The following is a 24,915-nucleotide window of genomic DNA, read 5'->3' on the forward strand; positions in this document are numbered from 1 at the left end:
GCGGGTAGACGAACTTCTCCGGCGTACCTTGATCTTCTACAAAATATGATCTATTGGCGGTCCCACTCTGATATGCCGTGGCATTTGCTACCACCACTCGTGATAATATCCATGAGCAATTTGACAAATCCATGTCTTAGAAGATCAGTACGCGTCTCCGTTTCCGTCATGGAATATTTCTGGTAGCGATCTCGGAATGCTGCCGGTGAATTCTATATATGCGCCTGGCTGCAATCCCAAGGATAAAGCACTACTCATGCCATTGATCTTCTCTTTGGGATCAAATTCGGGCTCTAACAAACATTTTATTCGACCCCATAAGCATGCCAAACTCTTGGCATGGCCAGCCCTTGGCTTGTCATCCAGTTATTGATGGCGTACCAAACCTATATGGATACCAGCCTTCGTTGGCCGCGGCAGTATTCTTCTCGATCCTCTTCAGTATCTTGATGATCTTGCACATTGTCCAATGTGTTCGCAGACAAACCTGGTGGTGTATGGCCTTCGTTATTGGCTGCTTAGGTGCGCAAACCCATTCTCACCCGATCTCTTGAACCCCGTTTGAATATAGAACGTCTTGCGCGCTAATCTACATATTTCCATAGTGGAGGTCCTAGGATGGTCTGCTAGAATATGGTCGGCGAAATGCCCATACAGCAAGTCTGCATTTCTCATGCAGCTCTCTACCTTGATCATAGGTCAGGACAATGCTACGGAGTTCAAACCAGCAGCGGAACTAACCAACGTCCAGCACCAACATTTTTCTCAGCCGGCATTTACCTGCTCCTGGGGTATATCATCCGGCTCTTCGGGCAGAAATCCTCCTACTTCCGGTCAGGTTGCTACTTCTGGTTTTTCAGTGCCTGCGACCTCGTTTCCCTTGCAGTCCAAGCTGTTGGGGGCGGTCTTGCTTCCGCCGCACTCAGTGCTCACCGTGATATGGCCGATGGGACCCATATTATGATCGCCGGTATTGCATTTCAGTTGGCCTCGACACTGGCCTTCGCGGTCTGTATGATAGACTGTGTCTTTAGAGCTGTCTATCCCCAGCAGGGTACCATTCCAAGGGGCGTTTTGTTTCTGTTTGCTGGTATGGTTCTTAGTGTTTTGTGTATCTGTGTTCGAAGTATATACCGGCTGGCTGAGCTGTCACAAGGATGGACGGGGTATCTCATTACACATGAAAAATATTTCATCATATTGGACGCAGTAATGATGGCTATAGCAGTTGGAGTCTTCATTATCTTTCATCCTAGCGTGATGGTATCTGCGTCTAATTTACGGGTGGAGAGACGATATCGGGAGCTGGCGCCGATCGTTGTCACATAGTGCACAGTGCATATGATACATCTCAATAGCAAGGGGTTGCTTTGTGATCATATCGACAGTGAACTTGCGCATAGGAAGACAGGAGGATCATCATTAAAAAAAATATAGTGCATACTCCGGAGCACCTCGGGGTGCATCTCAAAAGCAACCCCTTGCTTTGTACTGCGGACATTCGCTTACAGCACTCTTGATTCATATCGGGAATAATCAGCAAAAGAAGAATTAGGGAAATGAATCAGAAAAAGTAAAAAGTGAAAATAAAAATAAATGGTCCTAATAGAGTCTACTGCAGAGTGTCTGCAGCTTTCACTACTAGTTTGCCCTCACAAATGAAATGATAGCGTTATATGGGGTGTCAACTAAACGCGGGTCTGCAGAATAATTGTGCAGTACTCCGTGTATGCTTGCTGTTTTCGCTCATCGCAGTAATTTAAAAATTTAAGGCATTCTTAACCATCTCCTGGCATAGTATCTGAATCATATTACGCGGTAGTCCTGGACCGTCCAGAGCATCCCTCTCTCAGATAATAGTTTGGGTGAATGCCATAACACCACTCCAACTTGCTATCGTAAATCTCTGAGACAAGGTGAAATGTCTAGTGAAGTGGCCCTTCAACAATGGGGTAGTTCCATATCCCTGGATGATAAAGTTGAGGCCACTAGACTCAGCCGATTACAGCTGTTAGTGATTGCCGGCATATACATCGGTAAGTGTACCCCTCGTCCCCATGAAGACTCGTCAAGTGACAAATTGCATAGGTGTTCTCCTGGCAAGCGCAGGAGACACGTTGATTGTTGCCGTTTATAATTCTATTGGCTCGGACTTTCACGATCTTTCCAAAGGAGCATGGCTGCTTGTGTCCTATAGTCTAGGTTCTTGTATTTCCTCTCCTGCAGTAAGTAGCTTCTGAGCAATTCGTTTTATGCTCTCGTTCAGAATTAATACGATCGCCGTGGACTAGTTTGGGGCACTCAATGACCTCTATGGAAAGAAGACGACGCTGTTATGGACATATTTCCTCTTCGCCGCTGGCAATATCTTGTGGTTTGTTCAGTTCCTGATACCAATTTACCCTAAAGATGTTTACCAGCTGACTCTCGTTTCTCTACTTTCTTATATGTCGCAGCGGAGCTAGCGCTTCAATGCCTCAGCTAGTCTCAGCAAGAGTGTTGGTTGGACTTACCAGCGCGGGAATCATCTCCTCGTCATCCGCTTCTGTCACCGGTACGGATTTCACAAACTTGGAAGGCCCTGCTGCTAATATTGGAAAGGGCTCATCCCATCCTATGAGGCTACTTGGCTTCGAAGTTATGCCGATGTAGCCAATACAATCGGGCGCAGCGTGGGAGCTGCAGTCGGGTTTCTCTTCACAAAGACAATTGGATGGAGATGGTGAAGTAACTCAAGGCATCATTCATAAATTACTGTTTGTTCTAACTGTTGTCCAATCATATAGGTGTTTCTATAGCAATGTGCCATTGATCCTACTCTGCGCGTCCATTGCCGTATACCAGATTCCTCCTGATTCACCAAAGTCCTCCCAGAGCATGGACCATAGTTTCCTTTCCGGAGTCCAACGTATTGATTGGCCTGGTATACTTAGTCTCGCAGTCACAATAGTGCAACTAATTCTCTTCATCCAGACTCTTCAGCCAGGCCAATTCCAGCAACCCCGTCTGTTGTACATAGCGGGGGCCGGGTCTATTCTCTCTATAGTAACCTTTGTTGGATAGAGGCATGTTGGGCGTCCCAGCCATTACTCCCTCTTGGTTCCATGAAAAAGGCGTTTGGAGGATACTGTCTTTCACAATTCTTGATTTTGGCTGGCCGAACCGGGGTGAGCAGGCGCATTTCCTCTAACGTATCTGTTTATGGCTGACTATAACACTTACGATTAGCTCCTCACCAGTGTAGTTCCGTACTTTACGCGAATTAATATTGGAAGTGATGTAGCCACTCTCCTAGCAGGTGGCATGCTACTTGTTGGCCTACCCGTCGGAGGGCTTCTAGCAAATCATATAGTCAGACGGTGAGCCTCCTCATTAACCCTCAACACTCACCCCAGCTTACAGTTCTCGCCTCGGTTAAGGACACGCCGTTATAAACGCTTGGGAATTATTGCAATCGTTCTACTTGTGTTAACTTATCTCTTCGTCTTCCTGCGGTGGCGGAAGGGCATCCAAATTTGGGAAATCGTGTTTCTGTTCCCTTCAGGTCTAACAGCGGGAATGCTGCTTGCTACTCAGTTCATTGGCATGACCGCAGAACTAACAGAAGATACTCTAATACAATGCACAGGCACGTACTACTTATTCCAACAACTGGGTAGAATTCTCGGCCCTGCCATAGGCTTCGCTTTGATCCAAGGACATTTCAAGGCAAGATTGAACTGGAAGTTGCAGACTCTACCCAATACCTCAGAGGTACGTTTCCTTCAATTCTGAGCTATGTCAGAACTCTAAATAGTTACTAGGTAGTCCGGAATATCCTTAACGATGACAATTTCGCCCGTACATTGCCAGCCCCCATGCAGCATCTTGTCCGTGAAAGCTACTTGTATGGGTTTCAGTTTGCTGCGCGTAAGTGTCATCATTAAGCTTGAGTGGTGGGCGATATTGACATTGAGACGCAGTATTTTCGGTACTCAGCACTCTTGCGGCGCTGCCTATTCTTGTGCTGGTAAGAGAGGTGGACTTCGCCTAAGGAATGTGACCAACAGGGTAAATATATCTTTCATGTTTGTTTTACGTTACACTATATTCGCTGAATGTATGCTCGAATATGAATTTCTTACAGTGCCAGTGAGAGAAAAAGCCCTACTTCCCAGTACTCTCCCTATCAATTGACCATATTAATTGTTTAGTAAATCGCCACGAGTAGAGAAATTCACATATCGCAGTGAGAGAAAAGGTGGTCCCGTAGGGTAGAGGAATACTCCCATGCCTCGGTAAAGTTTCTCTCTAGATGGATGCAAGCATATGATACTATGTAAGGCACGCAGATCCTAGACTATTCAGTGTGCTACGTAGTAGCTCTCGGGCCCACGAGAGGTAACTCGCGGGTAATGTTGGTCTTCTGGTAAAATGCGTTATATCGCCTAAGCCCTAGATTAGGTGCCTTCCTTACAAGTTTAAGGTGTGTGTTTTGCATTTTCAGTAAACCCTATGTCTTCTGATTGCTCGATCTACGAAACCTAATGCAGGTATGTACATTTTCCCTTGGTCAGAGTCTTAGACTAGGGGCTCGTGCCGCAATTGGCCCACGGCCGATCTCGGGTCCGAATGCGGCTCCACCGAGCAATGCATAGATATGCATTAAGATTCTAACATGACAACTCAGATTCTTCTGCCCGAATTCTTGCTGGCCAACTTTTTGCTTTCTCCTGCAAGCCTCATCACCCCCACCTCAGCTAAAGGAGATAAGTCATCAAACCCAGAAGAAAATCTCAACATGGCCCGGTGGCAGTCCCCCTCCGGCGCATGTGTAGATATGACACCTGCGATAATTTACCAAAGGAGAAGAGAATCGACTGTCTAGCGGATGAGATGTCATATTCTTTCACTAGACGGCCCTGATCAGTTGCCTCTTTTGTTGTCTCTGAACCAATGCGATTAATGAAAATTGGTCAATCCTAGATTGTATTTTCGGGGTTCAAGATACTATTGTTTCGGTGAAAGGTGTATGCCGCTAACTATATGCCGCTGCGGTGTATTGTTTTGAGCTGCTGGGTGTTCTTTTTGCCTATGTCCTAGCATAGCTTAACTATCTGCCGTGTGACTTGAGACTCTTGTGTATAAAAATTCTAGTATACATTCGTAACGGAGACAGGCCTTCGGGTGCGTGCGGTGTATAATAACCCTACCACTTGTGCTCTAGGGGCCTTTGTCGGGAAGGGTTCAAGGGCAATACTGATGATAATAGCCTGGAATAGCAACAAAGGACCCCATAAAATATCAAATACTTAGCATTTTTAAGCAAATATGATCGCCAAGCTCTTCGAGCCGAGGGGTGCCAAGCGATTACCCTAACCCCTAGAGCTCACCACTAATAGTGCAGACCATTGAGTCTCTTAATAGATTCTCATTGACTTTATCGACGTATTATCTTCAACTGTCCCTGATGATGTACTTTCTGCCTCTTATTATTCCTTTGTTGTTTTGTTTGTTTGCTATTGCGCGTAGCGAAGCTCCTAAAGCTCCTCCCACAATCAACTCACTAGGCACATTACAGGCCTTAAAGTACAATTACCTGGACCCCTGGAACAATGGAACAGCGGCATTGTTGGCCTATGAGCCTCTGAGCAGTGCAGAGGCGCGCGTGAAATGCGGTGCCATTGGAGAAAGTCTCTATCCTTTCCAGGATACAACGGAGCTCAATCGCACCGAATTGGGCTACGAACTTGACTATCTCGTCCATATTCAGGATCTGCAGCCAGGCTCTGCACTTTGGATAGGCTCCTCGGGTACATCTGGCCAATCCTGCATGGCATATTCTCAAGAACATAAGGCTGCCATCCCGCTGCCTTGTGATGCAAAGCTCCCGACACTGTGTACCTCCAGTGTTCCCCCAACTGATGACAAGCACAGGGAACCTGTGAAGTCTTCTCGGATTTCTATGTCGGTCGATGGCTATACCATAACTGGTTATCGTGACGCTCGATCCTTTAGGTTCTTGGGAATACCTTTTGCCGATCCCCCAGTCAATGAGTTGCGGTTCGCACCTCCACAGCCATATACTGGACAGAAGGAGATCGACGCAACGAAACTACCCGCCTCCTGTATTCAATCCCAGTCAGGTTTTGGAACGCTTGAAAGCAGTCTGATCTCAGAGGATTGCCTTTACCTGAACGTCTATACCCCCGTGCTACCATCCCAGCCTGATAAGAATGTTGCACACAGACCTGTTGCGGTTTACTTCTACGGCGGTGGATTCACTAAAGGTAGTACGGCTATGATTGACTATGACGGTGGTAGCTTCGCTAGTCGTAATGATATTGTGGTTGTTACTGTCAATTACCGCGTCGGAGCCCTGGGCTGGCTTACAACAGAGAACCTCACTGCTGGAAGCTACGGTACTCGGGACCAGATTTTGGCTCTAAAATGGGTTCAGCAGTATATAACAACATTTGGCGGGGATCCTTCACGGGTTACTATATTTGGCCAGTCTGCTGGTGGCCAAAGTGTAATTGCGATGCTGTCTTCAAGTGCTGCCAGTGGCCTCTTCTCCGCTGCAGTTGTGCAGTCAGCTGCCCTGGACGTACCCTGGTATTCAAGAAAGGTTTATACAGAGATCATCACCCCAAGGATTGCGAAGGCTGTCGGGTGTGATGATGCTGATGAGCCTGTCATGCTGTCCTGCCTTCGCTCTATCCCTGCAGCCAAGTATCTCGATAATTCAACCGAACTTGCGCATGCGTTGGACGAGATTGCAGGCGCAGTAGGGAATGGTTATCTACACACCAAGAAGCTCCAGGTTTCTTCCTCGCCATTCATGCCCATTGTTGATGACCGCGGTTCGGGCATTATCGATGACCAATTCCATACCTTACTAGCGACCAATCGTCTCCCCAACGCTGTCCCTATTATGTTCACCACAGTGACCGATGAAGCCGCCCTCTACGTAGATCGCTATGTTCCTCACATTCCTTTGATCGGTAGTACCAATATTGGCCTTGATATATTCTTCAGCGCTGTTTATCCATCCAGTCTTGCAACATCTCTTATTAAGTCAGGCGCTTTCCCTATCAATTACCGGGACCCAGACAGCCTCCGGAATACGGGTGCCGACGCTCTTACCCACTCAAAATGGTTCTGTCCTCAGGCCTATCTGCTTCACCACGGTGCCCGAACCGTACTTCCCCATCTCTATACCGTTCAGATTCAGCACGGACACGTTCAAACTACTGCTGATGTCCCGAAAGTCTGCTCCCCCAATGACAACTATAACGCGACATGTCATACGGCTGATGTCCTACCTATCTGGGGTACCTTGAACGCGAAGACCCAGAATGTTGACCCCTATTATGGCCCTAGAGACATCAGTCACTCCCAGATGCTCAATGATATCTTCAGCTCGTTCTTCCGTACCCATAACCCGAACCCCGATCCCGAGCTTCTCAAAATCCGCGGCCCAGCCTACTCTTCGACTCTGGATATCTTTGGCCTCTCTGGATATCATATCCCCGAGTATCAGACTGACGATGAAAGCTTGTTCTTACTCGGAATGCCGCCGAGTCAGATTCAGAATCCGGTCAAATCTGATAAATGCGACGTGTTTACTAATTACGGATATCCATTCCAGCATGCAGAGTACAGCCATTAGGAGGCTGTTGTATGATCTGCGTTGATTGATGCGACGGTTAACGGCGATAATCCATTTCTGGTTGAAGAAAGATCGATTGAGCATTCTTGTACGTCGATTGTGGTGTCTAGGTCGGTGTTTTTGATTCACATGGGCTTATATTCTTGATTTTCTAGGTGCATGCCTTCTTGTAGTGTGATGATGTCAAAAGATGATTCTTCCTAAGCTACTTAGAGTAGTAGTACAAGTAAATCATATGACCCTTCCTTTCGATATTCTTTCACCATCGACGTGTTGTATTGCTCAACCACTTCTTCTCTAAGTTTGATGTGGCGGCCTACACTTCTTTACCGGCTATTTCATCAGTTCCTTTGAGCGGTGGAAGATGGTCAATTGAACAGGGAGAGTTCTGAACCTTCCCGTGTCCATTTCCTCGATATAAATACTAGCTAGGTGTCTACCCACAACTCTTGTGCATTTCAGTTCCATAAAGTCACCAATCGAATCCTCTCGAATAGATACGACTCCTTGTGTCCGACTTAGCGAAATTCTGAAGCTGTTGGATGATAGAAACTAGTGACAACCCAGGTACATAGTATATCTTGATCGATTGGCCAGGAATGCCATTGCGTCTTCCATTTTCTATAGTTCTCTGAAACTCTAATTGTGACCAGAAAACGTGGAAGCCCATAATGGCTTTATTAGCGAGACGCTTGGGCCAGCGTTAACGTATCCATTAGTCAAAGTATCGAGGGAGTGGTTCGACCTAGCCCGTGACACCCCGTCAGCTGCTTGGCTCTTGCGGGGTGACAGGACATATACTTACACGAACCGTATAAATGCCGAGGTTCCCCATACCAACTCCACCTCAAACATATGATGTTACATAACCACCAATGCCACTTTTATAAAGCCCAAGAACCATGCTATATACCAAAAAACCACCCTCTACTATCCGCCTAATTCGATCTATCACAAAACGGCCCAACCCACCATGCCAAACCTAGAACTCCTCTGGGCCACTATCGTGGCAACCTACAAGCCCTCAACGATAGAATTCACGGGGACGCTGCTCATCCAAATCCTCACCTTCTGGCTCCCCTCCCTAGTCTACCTGGCCCTGCCCACTCTCTTCCCCAACTGGTCAGAACGCCACAAGATCCAACCGGCCCCAAAACAACCCACGAAGAAAGACATCCTCTACTGCTTCAAGATCGTCCTCCGCAACCAACTCCTAACCACAACCCTTCTCCTCGTCCAACTCAAGCTCAGCAAAGGCTCCTCCTACACCATCACGCCCACCTTCCCCTCCCTCCCCATTCTGGCCCGCGACTTCATCCTCAGCCTCCTCGCCCGCGAAGCCCTCTTCTACTACGCCCACCGCTTCCTCCACCGGCCCTTCTTCTACGTCCGCATCCACAAACAGCACCACAAGTTCACCGCCCCCATCGCCCTCGCCGCCCAGTTCGCTCACCCCCTCGAACAGATCTTCGCCAACGCCCTGCCCATCTCCCTGCCGCCGCAGCTGTTGCGCAGTCATGTGTTGACCTTCTGGGTGTTCTTGGCGTATGAGTTGTTTGTGACCGCCACGGTGCATAGCGGGTTTGATTTCTTCCACGGCAAGGCGAGAATGCACGATTTGCATCATGAGAAGTTTAACTTGAATTACGGGAGTTTGGGGTTGTTGGATTGGGTGCATGGCACGGATCGGTTGGAGAAGAAGAAGGATTGATTAATTCATTTATGCATTCATTGTCAGTGATTGAGATGGGGGGAAGGTTGGGGGTTGTATCATGTACATGTGTGGGTTGTGTGGTTTGATTACATATATATTTGTACATTTCGACTGTTTGTGGGGGGTATGTATATCTTGGATGATCGAGGTGAACCATATTTGTATCAAGGAAGTGATGATGGTATTAATAAAATCTCTGTGTGAGGAGGATATAGCACTAGCATGTTGGTGGCCGTTAAGCTTGATATGCAGATTTGTTCGTGTCTTTTGGTACGTCGAGAATGATCTATTTAGCGCAATCTGGAGAACGAAGGGTTTCGACAGGAATACGGTTGGGGATAGATAGAGCATATATAGAAAGTAGTAGAGAAAATGAAGACTGAAAATAAATAATATAAATATTGCAAACGCTTACGCATTTGGATTCTGAAAGAACATTGTATAGAAAAAAGTAGTATAATAGAAATCATGACGAAAAAGGTCATCCGGGCGGAGACTGGAGCTGGTTCTCAGCATATATAGAGGTCCTGTCGCGTATCTGAATCGAGTTATAAGAATGGGTCTTCTCTGCTGTTGGGGAGAAGGCCTGGAAGTAGTGTTAGATTATTGAGTGTTAAAGTAAAAAGAGGAATGAATATAAATAATAGTATGGATAACAAAAGGATTGCAAAATAATACTCGGGAAAAAAGAAATTGACTCCGATACGGGGAATCGAACCCCGAGCTGCCGCGGAACTTGCTTTCATTTTATGAAAGGCGGCGATGTTAGCCGTTACACCATATCGGATGTTGTTGAAAATATCTCTTTATTTTGCATTAATATTATAAAAACTCTTCAGAACAAAACCCTAATGATCCCTGCTTCGCTCAATAAAATCCCAGCCGATAATTCTCACACCGAGCCAAAGTCCAGACCAGCGCCCACTACGGATCTAGAACTCCGCTTCCGGTCGCGCAAATTTCCAAGCCACGATTCTGGATCCAGGGTAGGGTCACGAAGTTTTGTTTCTTGTTGGAAACGATAGATTATTCAGGATGACCACTTTCCCTCAATCTTGTCTACGAGGAATGGATTTATTGTGATCATCGATGTGATGGAGAGTCTTGTTTCTTGTTTCTCTCTGGTTGTGTATCTAGTCAAGGCTTGTTTTGATAGTCTAGCTGTTTAGTGTAAGGACAGGGGCTTGGTTTATATTATATATATTGGTTCCATGGGGGCCAAACAGCTTATCTTCTTGTTGCGGAAACATGTATGCTTCGTACGCTGTACTTTCCAAACTTGTATTGTTTGTTCCCATTACTTCATCACAATGTGAAATCTGAAAAAATTGAGCAATGTGAAACATACCTGATGCTCCGGAACTCTGGGACGGTTTTGTGGTGCCTGGGGACTTCAATTGTCGGGTAAAGTTCCGCATTGGTGATTGAGGAAAGTGGCTCGAGAAACGCCGACGGAACCGGATTCGCCACAGCGGGCGGTCCCCTGGCCATCGACCATGGGCGGGACCTATTTTTGGCGAGGTCAGAAACAACCAATCTATTGGATAGATGCGGTGGGCGATTCACTAGGACCATGGTCATTGCTTTTGATCAAGCAATTTGCGCTCGTTTACGGAGTAGACAGGCTTGTATTGCTTGATTGCTAAAGTATTTATGATTATCGCCTGGTTACAGATAATTCTTCTGCCTGTCCACTGTACAATGTGCTGGCATGTCTCAGTTGAAACCAGACGCAAACTCAAACTCAATGTGCTGTCGACTAATAATAGTCGGAGGGGAAAGTGCGGTAATCTGACGCCACAAAATATGCCATGACAAAGCCATCCATAGTCTGTCATTGAGGGGAGTGGCAGGTTGGAATGCGATGACGGATGGGTTGATTCAACATGGGATATAATATAACGTCCAAGGGTATGAGGAGAGGGGACCAGCCCCTATCTTCCCCCGTTCATGTCAGCATGGTGTGACAATCGTCGGGTCGATTGAAGGGATCTTCAAGGTCGCACACCTGGGACGGAAGGTGATAATGTCTATCCTATTGAGACTTGAGAATTGACTCGCTCATCCCGTGCGGTAGAGTTTAGTAAGAGGCAGAAGACCGAAAATTGTAGGAATTTGGCGACTGATTCTTTTTCAGAACAAAAAGAACTGAAAATGAAAAAAAGTGAATTAGTGTAACTATTGAATTTCCTTGTGTAGCGCTGGAAACAAATCATGGATCACAATGCAGTTTGTTGTGTACTCTGGGATCAGGGTTGGAACAGGGATCGGCCAACCAAGAGGTCAGGGTCTCAGGGATTCGACGGGTCCAGGCCCACCGGCCAAACCAAACATTCCCCACCACGGCAAGCCATCTTTCATTCTTCCTTCACTTCCTTCACGGTGTGTCCACTTCGCCGTTAATGATTGATTGAATTGGGCCAAGTCCCTCAGCGTGAGTGGAAGAGGGATGGCCATTCAGAGCCACCGATGAGGGGGTAATTTGGGGCAATTTCAAGGTTAGCGACACACACCCTCCTTTGTTCCTGGGCCGATCCCCTCCATTCTCTGGACCAGTCAGCGATCTCTCTGCGCATTAATCTCCAGGGTTTCAGGGTGGATGACGAATGCTTCTGCCGTTAGCGGCGCTTGATCCAGCTTGGGTTGTATACAGCTGTATGTAACTTACCGTTGCCATTGCTATTCTTGTCCCACGCGGCCTTCTCTGCAGCCAAATACGGGTAATTGGTGATACCCCATGCAGGCAGCTGCCCCAATGCTGTCTCGAAAATCAGGGATGCAGACCCTGCGACGCTGGTTGGCTTTAAGGCGTGCCACAACCACCCCCTTCCTGACTGCTTCTGCATCCCTTCCTCTTTCTTTCGTACTTCTTCCCAACCACCCCAGTCATTCGTTCAGACGTCCCACGTCCACTTCATTTCTTCTTCAATTCTTATTTTCTGTAATCATTAGACCGCAAGAGCGTCATCTCGGTCCTATATTAAACATACCTCAGACGGATCTCGCCATTCTTTTCGGGCCGTCACGATCAACTCCAGTCGTTTGATAGATCAATCAGTCTCATTTTCATCATGAAGGGTTCCGCCATTGCGACAACCCTCACCTTGGGTGCCTCCGCCGTCCTCGCCGCTCCGTCCATCAAGGCGCGTGATGATGTGACCGCTGTCACCGTGAAGGGAAATGCCTTCTTCAAGGGCGACGAGCGTTTCTATATGCGTGGTGTCGACTACCAGCCCGGTGGTTCCTCTAACCTGGCCGACCCCATCGCCGATGTCGACGGCTGCAAGCGTGACATCGAGAAGTTCAAGGATCTCGGTCTGAACACCATCCGTGTCTACTCCGTGGATAACTCCAAGAACCATGACGAATGTATGAACGCCTTGGCGGATGCTGGCATCTACCTGGTGCTCGATGTCAACACTCCCAAGTACTCTCTCAACCGTGCCAGCCCCAAGATCTCCTACAATGAAAACTATCTGCAGTACATCTTCGCTACTGTCGATGCCTTCGCCGGCTACAAGAACACTCTGGCTTTCTTCTCCGGTAACGAGGTCATCAATGACGGCCCCTCCTCCAAGGCTGCCCCCTACGTTAAGGCGGTCACTCGTGACCTCCGTCAGTACATTCGCAGCCGCAACTACCGTGAAATTCCTGTTGGATACTCTGCTGTAAGTTGACCCCCTCCGTTGGTGTATGAGAAGTCGGGTATTGATGCGCAATGTGATCAGGCCGACATCGACACCAACCGTCTCCAGATGGCCCAGTTCATGAACTGCGGTACCGATGACGAGCGCAGTGACTTCTTCGCTTTCAACGACTACTCCTGGTGTGATCCTTCCTCTTTCACCACTTCCGGTTGGGACAAGAAGGTGGAGAACTTCACTGGTTACGGTCTTCCTCTGTTCCTTTCGGAGTACGGCTGCAACACCAACAAGCGTCAGTTCCAGGAAGTCAGCTCTCTGTACAGCACCGACATGACCGGCGTCTACTCTGGTGGCCTGGTCTACGAGTACTCCCAGGAGCCCAGCAAATACGGTCTTGTTGAGATCAACGACAACAAGGTTAAGACTCTGGCTGACTACGATGCTCTGAAGTCCGCCTTCGAGAAGACCAGCAACCCCAAGGGCGACGGTGGCTACAACAAGACCGGTGGTGCCAACCCTTGCCCCGCCAAGGATTCCCCCAACTGGGACGTTGACAGCGATGATCTGCCTGCCATCCCCGAGGGTGCTAAGAAGTTCATGAAGGACGGTGCTGGCAAGGGTGAGGGTTTCGCTGGCAAGGGTAGCATGAGCGGTGGTGGTAGCACCTCGACCGGCACTGCCGAGCCCGGCTCCGGTTCTGCCACTGGCAGCTCCGGTAGCTCCTCCGGAACCTCTTCCTCTTCCTCGGCTGCTGGTGTCCTGAACATCCCCAACATGTCCCTGGCTCCTCTTGTTGTTGGCATGGTCACGGTCATGTCCACCTTCGTGGGTGCTGGCATTGTTCTTGTTTAAAACTTGAGCTCGTGACTTGTGAGCTTTGGTGGTTTTTGTTTCATGATTTTCTTCGATATCATTTGTTTCTGTCGGTATCCAGATGGATTATTTAAAGGTGTATATCCAAATTGACGAAAACTGTCTTTGGCGTTAACTTGGAAGGGGACGCCGGCAGAAGGATTGTGACTTTGTACAGTTTGTTGGCACACAATTAGCCAGTTTCCATGTGTCAGTATAGAAGCATTAATTGAACGATTCAATTCCCTTTCAAGTCGTGATCTATCCTGACTTCGACATAAAGCACGAGATATAGCGTCTGGTTTGTAGAGCTACCGGTAAACCACACGGGACGATGTTGGCTATTTAATATGACTATGATATATGCAAGGAAAGGACAAAGACGCCGGGGATGATCATATAGCGTAGAGCTTGCAGTCCTTCATGCCTATGTACGGAGTATTCGGTTCCTAGTGGTCTTTGCGCCCCAACCCCGGAGCCTGATAGGATAAATGGAGAGAGAAAATGTAAGCTGCGAATACGACTCATGATGTTCTACAATCTATATACAGCAACGAAGACCACTAGTCCCGAAAATACTACCCAATAACACACTGTGCCCAGTGATTACCTCTTGAGGTTCTTCCCATAGATAAGTGCGAATAATTGTTCTAGCGGAACCTTGTGGGAAATCACAGTTTGATCTTCAAGGTAAGTTACTAAAGCTTCCAACGGTTTCCGATTCACCTCAAGGCCATATGGCCATGGATCACCACCGAAGATATCATCGATTTCCTCCAGCTGTGAGGGCAAGAATGGCAACATATATCGATGTGTTCCCGCAGACTGCATGCGGCGCAAAGCCATGTCTTTGGAATCGTTCAGAGCATTGAGCATAGGTGTCACGACGAAGGGATACTGGTCGACAATTTTCTTCTTGATCACTACGAAATGCATGATCTGAAATATCTTCGTGTGTAGATAATATTCCTTCGTGGCTTGGCGAGTCCCAGGAAATAAGTGTAGGAAATCGGCGTAGCGTCCATGGAATGATGTGCCATGCTTGAAGTCGTCAGTGTAGTAATCCATATGTGAAACTAAAGAGAGTCTCAATCTTCGGGACTGTACTCATTCCGTCGCAATTTATACATGGAAGTGTATTTGAAACACGACTGTTCACACCGGATCTAGCGTTTTACAATAGGACCAGACCTATACCTGCGTCGTATTGCTACCTAATAGCTGTTGCTAGTCTTTGGTATGCTTATCTATATACACCGAGTCAAGATAACATACACTCCACCATTCTCCGCTAATTACTTTCGGATATCAACTTTAATGGTATTCAACTTGGTGCTAAAATTTGGAAAATAGGCTATTTGAAAAGGGTAGTTCTTGTATATATTTATCCGCTACTCTCCATCTGAAAGTATGAGCAATGGTACACATACAAACCAATGTAAGTGTTCTATTGTGTAGAACCCCGAATACTTTTGTAATTACCAATATAACCTATGTACCTATACCACATACTTGAAATTCCCATTATTTTTCTTCTCGAGACCTTATTCAGAGAATTCACTGCCTCGGAGCTGACTCGCCGAACCCTTGCCCTAGACCCTAAAAACAGTGCCTGAATCATGCGCCCCACTCGGAGCGGACCGAGTACGCCTCACTTTGAATCCTCTCATTCTCCTGATACTCTCGCAGTCACAGATCGATCTGTTTACTCCGTTCGGAGCAACTCATCGGCTATGGAATCCTCACGATGCTCGATTACCGGCATGGCTTGTCTATATCTGCCAGTCTCGGCATCTTGGTGACCTCACTTTACCGAACTGCTTCGATCAACCTGGTGCGATCAGCTCTCACCTGCGTGATTAGTTCACATAGATCAAGGTCTCAAGAATACCTCTCTCTCCGCCCCCAATTTACAGGAATAGCCCTGTCAGGACGCAATTTACCCTTCCAAGGGTTGCCAGCAGCATAAGAATTCGGTAAAATTCCGGGAGATTGTCCCCTGGGGCAATCTCTTTTCACTTGGTCCGGTTTACAGTCCCGGGATACGGAGACCAATGAAGTTGGGTGGTTTAGTGATCAATCCACAGCAGTAAGAACTATTGAGGATGGTGTTTCGTCTAGATGGGCTGGGCGATTAAAGCGCCATAGGGCATAATACAACTCAAACGGCCGCTGTCTATCGGTGAAACCGATGTCCTCATTAGCTCTGCTTGGCATGTCCACACCGTTAAACTTGGGCCACTTGTGGTCCCGCACCAAATTGCTTAACTTGCAATGGGCCAACGGTACTTCTTCGATATGGAAGAAACAGGCATGGATTCCATGTACATGGATACTTCACGCGTGGTTTGGCTCAGACAGTTCCCACAATTTCAATTTGCCCAGCGCATTAGTTTCTTTCTCCCAGCCGTCCTTCAATATCGTAGCTTTTCTGGGTTGCCTGGCATGATTGGGGCCGTGCCATGGGATCAGTGGGCGACCTCGATTTTATATGAATGACGGTAACTGCCCCGGTGGCTACTCAGCTTGCTTTTCTTCCTCGATTATCGCTTTCTTTCCTTTCATTCTTTTCGGCCATACCGCCGTCATTCTTTTTTTTCTTTCTGGGTTGCTGCTGGGCCAGCTTGTCCCGTTCCCTTCATTACTGTCGTTATACTATCATTCTTTCATATTCGTGACCTACTTTTCATTTCTTTCTGTATTTCTGGTAAATTAGAAGACAATGCGCTCCTCGCTCTTCGGAGGCCTTGTGGCCTTGAGCTCGGCGCTCGGCGCTGCGGCCATGAACTACAACTCTTCCGCATACAGTGATTCGACAACCGGTATCGACTTCCAGAGATGGTGCGATGAAAAGACCGGCTTTTGTTTCGGCTTGGCCCTCCCTGAAACAGTTGATTCCGACTTCATCGGTCAGCTGGTCGTGCCTCTTTCATCATCCAACGGATGGGGTGGTGTCAGTCTTTCAAGCTCGATGACCAAGGCCCTTTTGATTGGAGCCTGGCCCAACGGCGATTCCGTCGTCTCCAGTCTGCGTGAAGCACAGTCCTACACCAACCCCGACGTCTACAGTGGAGACGCCAGTCTCAACGAGATCCCCGATGGAACTTCCATCAACAGCACTCACCTTACCTATACCTTCTTATGCCGTGGCTGTGTCGTTGGAACGCCCACCACCTTCGGTAAGGATATGGACAGCTACTTCTTTGGTTGGGCTCTCAGCAAGACCAGCCCCAAGTCCCCCGCTTCTTCCGATGCCACTTTGAACTACCACGCTGCCGGATTTGGTAGCTTCCAAATGGTCCTCTCTGATGCCAAGTCCGCCAAGTACTCTACCTGGGCCTCTAAGGCCAAGGCGTCATCCACCACCACCCCCTCCGCGTCCGCCTCTGCTAGCCCTAGCAGTACTCCCTCGGCTAGCGTTGCCCCCACCGTCCTGAACTCGACTTATGATTACATTGTTGTGGGAGGTGGTCCGGCTGGTATCATCACCGCCGAACGGCTGGCCGAGACCAAGAAGAAGGTCTTGCTGATTGAACGTGGTGTTGCTCCTACCGTGCAGATGGGTAATAAGAACGCTCTTTCGTGGAACAACTCCCTCACTCCCCACGATGTTCCCGCCCTCGGTAGCTCCCTTTCCAAGCTTGGTCTCCTCGATGACTATCTCTGCGATGATACTGCTGGTATGGCGGGCTGTGTCCTCGGTGGTGGCACTATTGTCAATGCTCTTGCGTTCATCCACCCCCAGGAGGCCGATTTCAACGACAAGTGGCCTGCCGGCTGGAAGTGGGATGATGTCAAGGACGCCGCTTCCCGTTTGTATGAGCGTAACCCTGGTAGCATCCTCCCATCCGCTGATGGCAAGCGTTATGACTATGGCATGTACAATGTCCTTGGAGGCTTCTTCAAAGGTCTCGGCTGGAAGTCAGTCAACCAACATGAGCAGCCGAATGAGAAGCACCAGGCGTACGGTTACCCATCTTGGTCCGTTGCCAACGGCATTCGTGCTGGCCCCGTCCGTTCTTACCTTCCCCTGGCTCAGGAGCTCGACAATTTCTCCCTCCGCCTCCAGACCAAGGTCCGCCGTCTGGTACGTCGCGGTGGTCGCATCACTGGTGTCGAGGTCGAGACTGAATCTGGTGCCGTCGAGATTATCAACATCCGTGCCGGTGGCAAGGTTATCCTAGCTGCTGGTTCCATGTCTACGCCTCGTGTTTTGTTCAACTCGGGTATCGGACCTGCTAAGCAGATCGAGAATGTAAAGAGCGGGTCCACCGGCATTACCGTCCCTGCCCAGGAAGAGTGGATCAACCTGCCCGTCGGTGAGAACCTGAAGGACCACCCCATGTTCACCATCAACGTCCACACCAAGAGCAACTTCACTGCATTCAACACCTCCAGCGTCCTCTCTGGCCCGGCTGCTGCCGTCCAACAGCTCTACTCTGAAGGCTCCGGTGTGTTGTCTGAGGGTGGTCATCGCCTGCAGTTCTGGACCTCCAACGAAGGCAGCGACGGCAAGACCCGCTTCTACCAGGGATCCTGCAGTGTCGCCAGCGATGGTGTCATCACCATGAAGCTGTACTTGACCCACGGTGCAACCTCCTCTGGTGTTCTTGGAATTGGATCCTCCGGAGCCACCGTCATGGAGACTGACCCCTGGTTGCAGACCGATGCGGACAAGGAAGCTGTCACCCAGTTCCTCCAGGGCCTGCTGAACGACATGAAGAACTCGAGCGCCGGCTTTACCGTCCCCGACTTCGGCTCTGCCGCCGACATTATCGCCAAGAAGACCAGCGGTGACCACTTCGTCGGAACCACCAAGATGGGCACGGACGACGGCCGTACCGGCGGTACCTCCGTTGTCGATACCAACGCCAAGGTCTACGGTACCGAGAACTTGGTAAGATTTTCAATCCCATATTCAACCCTAGACCTTAACTAACGTAAACTAGTACGTCGTCGACGCCAGTATCCACCCCGACCTGCCTACCGGCAACACCCAGGCTATCGTCATGATTGCTGCCGAGGCTGCCGCTGCCAAGATCATCGCCGCTGGTGACTCTGTCCCTGCTTCCAGCGCGTCCGTGTCCGCTCCCGCCCAGAAGACTGCCTACCCCAGTAGTGCCGTCAGCAGCAGTGCCGTCACCAGAGTGTCCACTGCTCCCGCCGCCTCCTCCGCGGCCGCCGAGTCCACCAGCTGTGACGAGACCTTCACCAGCACCGTCACCCCCGCTGAAACCGCTGCCCCCACTCATGCTACCGCTGGTAGCACCACCAGGGCCGTCCTCAGCTCCACTTCTGCTGCGGCTGCTGGCACTATCTCCTCCGCGGATGCAGCCTCCATCACCGTGGTGACAGTCACCAAACAGGTCGTGGTCACGAGCACCACAACCATTACTGTCCTGCCTACCTTCGCCTAGACCAGGGTCACTGGGGAGGTTATGCACTATCATGTATATCCGCATTGACTCTGCAATGGCCAGGTTTAGTTTTCATATAGATATTGTCAATATAGAGTTTTCACTGAAGCTTCTCATTGCAGTGTGTACCATGATTCTCTACGTAGAACCATCACAGGACATCTAAAATTAGACTATATAGTATGGTATGTTAATAGATGCACTCAATCACATGCCCTTGCCCCTCTCATAAGTTCGTCGAAACAGTAGATACAATCATTTCTGCTCTGAAATGAAATAGTTATCAGTTACATTGCGGAAGTCAATTTTTTATCTAACTACTCCGTAGATCACTAAGTAATGTCCACGGTAGTATAGTGACTATCTAATAGTTATACCTTCGTAGATATTATGTAACTATAGTAACAGTAACCAGAAGTCTAACATCTGAAGTATTGTTCGTGCCCATCAATTGCCTGGTTCGGAGAAGTTGTATATTGATCAAGTGGCTTATAAGCTCTTAGATACCAGGGAGCACTTAAGCCAACCCTTGTACTTTCATGGATGCCTTCGTAAAGTGGTCGCCATGCTACGGCCTATCGCTCAAAAGAGTTTACGTTTCATTTACCATCCAAACTTGTCGCCTAGATTCAAACAGACACTGAATGGTGTTTTTCCTCGAAGGAACCTCAATGCTCAACCCTTCATTTCCTCAAGCCAGTTGTTCACAATGGTAACTCCATCCATCAACTCCGCAGAACCAAGGGAAAACCTCTTTTCCTATACTAGTGGGCGTTACATATTCAACGAAAAGCTTCGCTTGAGCGAACGATATGTTGAATTTAATGTCAAAGCACTGGAAAAGGTGGCTGCGAGCAGCGTTGGTAGGACCGCCGTCATCCATATGAGGAAACTCGCGGAAGGTGGTTTCAACAAGGTCTTTCTACTCACCATGGATGATGGCTTAGAGGTGATAGCCAAGATCCCCTATCCGCTCACAGTCCCCAAACAGTTGACAACTGAAAGTGAGGTTGCGACACTTGACTTTTTACGTACGAAAGGGATGCCTGTACCACGAGTTTACACGTACTCTTCGGACAGCGACAATGCTGTGGGAACAGAGTATATAATCATGGAGAAAGCTTCTGGACAGCCATTGGACCGTCGTTGGTTTGATCTGACTCCAAAGGAAAGGGTTCATTTAGTAACCAGTTACGTCAATATCGAACGGAAACTTTTCTCCATCCCATTTGGATCTTATGGCAGCCTCTACTATAGACATAGTATACCTCCAAATCTCTAGGCTGATCTTTATCAAGCATCATGTGGAGGTCCAGAAGGCCGGTTTTGTATAGGGCCTTCCGCTGATTACAGCTTTTGGCGAGGAAAACATGCTGTTCTCGATTTGGAACGCGGGCCTTGTTAGTCCCACACTCCTCGTCGTGCTTGAGTAAATTTTGACAGTTTACAGGGAAAGACCATCGAGAGTATGTTCGTAGCGTGGGTCAACGGGAACTAGAGTGGACCGGCAGATACGGCAAGCCGCAACGGAATGATTTCCCTCATAACAATATAGTCAAGGGGGAGATTTCCCCAGAGATATATCTCGATCTTCTGAGGAAGTTTATTTCAATCTCGCCGTATATTCTTCCTGAAAACCGTGAAAGCCCAATGAATATGCCAATACTGCGACATCCAGGTAATAACCACTCATTAATTCTCCATAGCAATTGATGCTAATCAACCCAGATCTGAACCCATCCAACGTATTCGTATCGGACTCTTGTGAAGTCTCTTGTATCGTTGATTGACAACATAGCTCCATCCTTCCGTTACTACCCACCGCGGGTAATCCGCCGCTGTTCGAGAATCCCGACTCCGAGCCCCCAAAGGGCCTTGAAAAGCCGTCTCTTCCTGAAAATTATAGTTCTCTGAGCCCAGAAGAGCAATCCAATGCTGATGAACTACATCGCCGAAGAATGTTGTTTTATCTGTATATGGTTTTCAACGGCCGGGATAACAAAGCCCACCTCGAAGCACTTCGCTACCCTCTTATGCCACTTCGACAACATATAGTAGACCGGGCTGGCCGCCAATGGAGCGGCAACGTGATTACACTGAAAGGAGCACTTATTAGGCTCACTGAACACTGGGAACAGTTAGTTAACGACATAGAGAAAACCCGTTGCCCAGTTAAGTTTAGTAAAGAGGAAAGTGAGGATTTCTACCGTCTTGAAGGGGACTGGTTTAAGGCGACGATATTGCTCGAGCATTGACGGTCTCTTCTGGATGAACCAGGAGAGGATGGATGGGTCAGACATGAATCGTACGAAACAGTTATGGAGACTAACAAGAAGCTTAAAGAGCACTGGCTAGCTGAAGCAGAAGACGAGGAGGATTTCACGTCGGTGGATTTATTCTGGCCATTTCAGGATCACGAAGAAACGGAGTAGGGAAATACTGCCCTTCAATCTCTAGGTTAAAATAAAAAGGATGCCTAGCAACGACACAAGTCTGCCAATCACTTGTCATGAACATGATTACCACTTCTCGAAACCTATACCTTTTCCATACATCTTCTATTAGTGTATCACGATAGGAACGCTAACTAGAATAACGCCACTGATACCGGTATCGTCCGTGTATCGCACACAGGCTTATCAATATAGAAACAATGGCAATGTTCCTTTGCATCTTGCTGAACTATTTTCTTAGACTATATACTTGTCTGTAGAGCCCTTCTTATCCTGTCGGTCGTCACTTGAATATTACGCTGCCATCCGAACCTGGATGGAAGTATTTGAGACTGTGCAGGGCTTGCATCAAAGCAGTCTGGAGAGAACGCGGAGCAGCAGACAACGCACCAATGCTAGGAGAAGACTGGGTGTCTTAATAAGGCTGGCGAGGGTGCACTCATGCAGTCGACTGCTTCTCCAGGATATTGTTGAGAGAATGATTTCATTTCTAGGCAGATTTCCAATACCCTCAGAGTCAGAATTGGCGTCAGCAAAGATAGAGTTAAACGCCAATTGGCAGGGAGAATTATGCATAAAGTCCCCATCGACATATACCGTGTTATGCATAAAAATATCCTTCGCGTCCAGTGGAGACGGAAAAATGGGCCGCTTGGAGCTTGAGTCTAGACGGGTTCCACGGGTTCCGTGGCTGTGGTGGAAAAGGAGTATAAAGCCGGAGTTTGCTCGGCAGCTGGAATCTCCCATGCTGGGAGGGTTCCACTTGCGGTCCTATTTCCTGAATATTCAACGGATGATGAGAAGGGAGATCTCTGTATATCAGAAAAATTTGTCCAAGGGTGGGCCGAAGTGGGCTGCTTCTGTTTTGTTTACAAGAACTTCCTTGTTATCCCGGGTCTGTTCACGGCGATATTAAAGTGCATTATTGGTTAATTAACTTCCACCAGTTTAGGCAACCATATACTAGGTTTGCTGCTTAGCCTCACTCTGATGCTAAGCGAGTCCCGGCATTCCAGAAGGTGGTGGTGTCAATCTGGAAATGTGGATATCCACAATGATTTTCAGTGGAAAGTGCTGCCTAACTTAATCGGTTCTCCGCGGCAATTGGGGACATCGATGTGTATCAATATTCTGCACTTCATATATCTGCTACTTGCCAAATGGATGATTAGATGAAGAGACTGGTACTTTCTTCATCCGCTAGAAGAATGTTCTGGTCTTTGAAAATTCCTACTCTACCCTCGGCTGCGAGGAGCTCACCTGTGACATCTCCCGTTCCATACCTCTCCTATCCACCAGGATTGGGAGTCAACTTTGACGATGTAATGAGCAATTGGGACGAACTGCCACCGGAGCGGAAAAAGGCTGGTGACCGATGGTCCGCTGTGATTAACCCGGACATAGACAATAACTGGGAGATAGACCTGCTCCATAGCCTGACGCATGACAGCATTGTCAACTGTGTCCAGTTCAGTAGGGATGGAAAATATGTTGCTGTTGGATGCGCGGATGGCACCGTACGAATAGTCGAAGTTTCAACCGGAGCTCAGGTGGCCCGTCTACAAGATGACGACCACAGTCACGACTGTCTCTGCGTAAGAGTGAAGTTTTTGCCGGATAACTATCTTCTACTTACGGCGCATTGCGATGGTATCCGCGTGGGTTTGCTCGCACCGTACAAGGATATACCTGCTACTAATATACGTACTGTCGCAGATTTGGAACTACATGGGGGGTCTTCTTCGACGGATCCCTTGTGGCAGTGCAACTGGATCCTTCACTCTAGATCTTTCGGCCAATGGCCATCTGATTGCGTTTTCAGAGAGAAACAAGACTGTCTATGCTTGGGATCTGGACGCAGCATCTGATATTCGCCAGCTTGGCACCCTCCACACAGCCGATGATGTATATACCGTCGCTGTGTCTCCCGACTCGTGTTATATTGCTGCTGGTTGCGACGATGGGATGATCTATGTCTGGCGCGTTGCGCCGCTCGATTCAGGTGCTGCCAGCACAAATAGGACGCAAATAGAGAAAGTATTAGGGTTTCAGGCCCACGATGAGAATGTCATGGCTCTGTCATTCACTCCAGATAGCCGAGATATCATCTCCGGTGGAATGGATGGAACAACAAAGCTATGGAATATTGGCTCCCTGAAAACATTTGCCAACGAAGGCATAACGCCCAACGACTGTACCTTGATATACAAAGCGCACCAGGTTCGCATTACACTTTGATTGAAGAGATTATTTCTATATATACTGTGAGACACAACTAATTGGTCCAACATTCAGGATATGGTCTTGAGCGTCTCGCCGGATCCCACAGGCAGATGGCTCCTGAGCGGCTCAAAGGATATGGCTGTGTATCTCTGGGACATCAGCACTGGTGTTGCTGAGATGCGGCTTGGGGCTCATGAAAACTCAGGTATACGCATGTGATCAGAGATGAGTTTGTCACCCATGTACTGATATCCTGGTTTTCGCATCTAGTCCTCGGTATTGCATGGAGCCCCACGGATAATATTGTAGCGACTGGAGGCGGCGATCGCGTTCTTCGGTTATGGCGGTAAGTTCGTCGTATATGTTGGATGGATGTTGTTCTGACTTGCTTCATCATAGTCTACATACGACTAGTCAATAATACTGTACATTTTAGTGATGTGCTTAAGAAAGTGGATTTCTATTACGGCAATCCTTCATCAACTATACTTTCATACCCTTCCTCTGTGCATATCTTGCTCGTGCTCTATGTAGATAACGTCGATCTGTTATATTCTCCAGAAACACTACCCTTGGCAAACTATATAAGTATATAATTTACAGATAGTCTAAATACTTCATCTACTCCGCACTGGGTGTAACCTTGATGCTATGGACTCGCTAATATATATCTAATTCAGTAAACGTAACTAGCAAATACTATTGTGGATGAAGAAAAGACACTCTTAACACACATTCCCCACACCCTAGAACAGAACGAAAAACGTCTGATCATGATATTGCAGTATCTCCATAATCCACCTCCCCACAGAACATCACACCCCAATACCCAATAAGCCTCACCTTCCACCCAAAACCAAGCATCCCAACGAACCAACCTAACACGCCGCCGTCACCTTCGTAGCAACCCTAGCCGGCGCCTTAACCCACACAAAGCAACATTCTCAGATGTAGTATTCCC

The 24,915-nt window shown here is 48.1% G+C and overlaps 9 protein-coding genes across 9 annotated transcripts; 8 read left to right on the top strand and 1 right to left on the bottom strand.

Annotated features, from left to right (window-relative positions):
• Positions 1 to 323: 323 nt before the first annotated feature.
• On the top strand, positions 324 to 1,329 carry ANOM_008587 (RTA1 domain-containing protein; the record flags this gene model as incomplete). The annotated part of the gene is made up of 3 exons (XM_015553843.1): positions 324 to 522; positions 606 to 698; positions 752 to 1,329. 3 exons carry the CDS (start codon positions 324 to 326, stop codon positions 1,327 to 1,329), a joined length of 870 nt encoding a protein of 289 aa, XP_015405093.1.
• A 592-nt stretch (positions 1,330 to 1,921) lies between these two features.
• On the top strand, positions 1,922 to 4,033 carry ANOM_008588 (uncharacterized protein; the record flags this gene model as incomplete). The annotated part of the gene is made up of 11 exons (XM_015553844.1): positions 1,922 to 2,036; positions 2,089 to 2,225; positions 2,292 to 2,374; positions 2,457 to 2,554; positions 2,602 to 2,722; positions 2,787 to 2,923; positions 2,974 to 3,167; positions 3,229 to 3,359; positions 3,420 to 3,753; positions 3,804 to 3,909; positions 3,963 to 4,033. 11 exons carry the CDS (start codon positions 1,922 to 1,924, stop codon positions 4,031 to 4,033), a joined length of 1,527 nt encoding a protein of 508 aa, XP_015405100.1.
• Positions 4,034 to 5,449: 1,416 nt separating this feature from the next.
• ANOM_008589 (cholinesterase) lies at positions 5,450 to 7,651 on the top strand (the record flags this gene model as incomplete). Its single annotated transcript, XM_015553845.1, has 1 exon — positions 5,450 to 7,651. One exon carries the CDS (start codon positions 5,450 to 5,452, stop codon positions 7,649 to 7,651), a length of 2,202 nt encoding a protein of 733 aa, XP_015405101.1.
• A 973-nt stretch (positions 7,652 to 8,624) lies between these two features.
• ANOM_008590 (sterol desaturase family protein) lies at positions 8,625 to 9,362 on the top strand (the record flags this gene model as incomplete). Its single annotated transcript, XM_015553846.1, has 1 exon — positions 8,625 to 9,362. One exon carries the CDS (start codon positions 8,625 to 8,627, stop codon positions 9,360 to 9,362), a length of 738 nt encoding a protein of 245 aa, XP_015405087.1.
• Positions 9,363 to 12,320: 2,958 nt separating this feature from the next.
• On the top strand, positions 12,321 to 14,107 carry gel1 (1,3-beta-glucanosyltransferase gel1). The gene is made up of 2 exons (XM_015553847.1): positions 12,321 to 13,033; positions 13,094 to 14,107. The coding sequence occupies exons 1-2, from the start codon at positions 12,437 to 12,439 to the stop codon at positions 13,859 to 13,861; spliced, it is 1,365 nt and encodes a 454-aa protein (XP_015405086.1). The 5' UTR covers positions 12,321 to 12,436; the 3' UTR covers positions 13,862 to 14,107.
• A 360-nt stretch (positions 14,108 to 14,467) lies between these two features.
• Positions 14,468 to 14,929, bottom strand: ANOM_008592 (uncharacterized protein; the record flags this gene model as incomplete). Its single annotated transcript, XM_015553848.1, has 1 exon — positions 14,468 to 14,929. The coding sequence occupies one exon, from the start codon at positions 14,927 to 14,929 to the stop codon at positions 14,468 to 14,470; it is 462 nt and encodes a 153-aa protein (XP_015405089.1).
• Positions 14,930 to 16,583: 1,654 nt separating this feature from the next.
• Positions 16,584 to 19,278, top strand: ANOM_008593 (putative cellobiose dehydrogenase; the record flags this gene model as incomplete). Its single annotated transcript, XM_015553849.1, has 2 exons — positions 16,584 to 18,758; positions 18,811 to 19,278. 2 exons carry the CDS (start codon positions 16,584 to 16,586, stop codon positions 19,276 to 19,278), a joined length of 2,643 nt encoding a protein of 880 aa, XP_015405088.1.
• Positions 19,279 to 19,987: 709 nt separating this feature from the next.
• Positions 19,988 to 20,560, top strand: ANOM_008594 (uncharacterized protein; the record flags this gene model as incomplete). The annotated part of the gene is made up of 1 exon (XM_015553850.1): positions 19,988 to 20,560. One exon carries the CDS (start codon positions 19,988 to 19,990, stop codon positions 20,558 to 20,560), a length of 573 nt encoding a protein of 190 aa, XP_015405091.1.
• A 2,343-nt stretch (positions 20,561 to 22,903) lies between these two features.
• Positions 22,904 to 24,304, top strand: ANOM_008595 (WD40 repeat domain-containing protein; the record flags this gene model as incomplete). Its single annotated transcript, XM_015553851.1, has 4 exons — positions 22,904 to 23,389; positions 23,448 to 23,951; positions 24,027 to 24,159; positions 24,225 to 24,304. The coding sequence occupies 4 exons, from the start codon at positions 22,904 to 22,906 to the stop codon at positions 24,302 to 24,304; spliced, it is 1,203 nt and encodes a 400-aa protein (XP_015405090.1).
• Between the last annotated feature and the right edge of the window lie 611 nt (positions 24,305 to 24,915).

The sequence above is a fragment of the Aspergillus nomiae genome, assembly GCF_001204775.2.
Source record: "Aspergillus nomiae NRRL 13137 chromosome Unknown contig00223, whole genome shotgun sequence".
Taxonomy (NCBI): Eukaryota; Fungi; Ascomycota; class Eurotiomycetes; order Eurotiales; family Aspergillaceae; genus Aspergillus; species Aspergillus nomiae.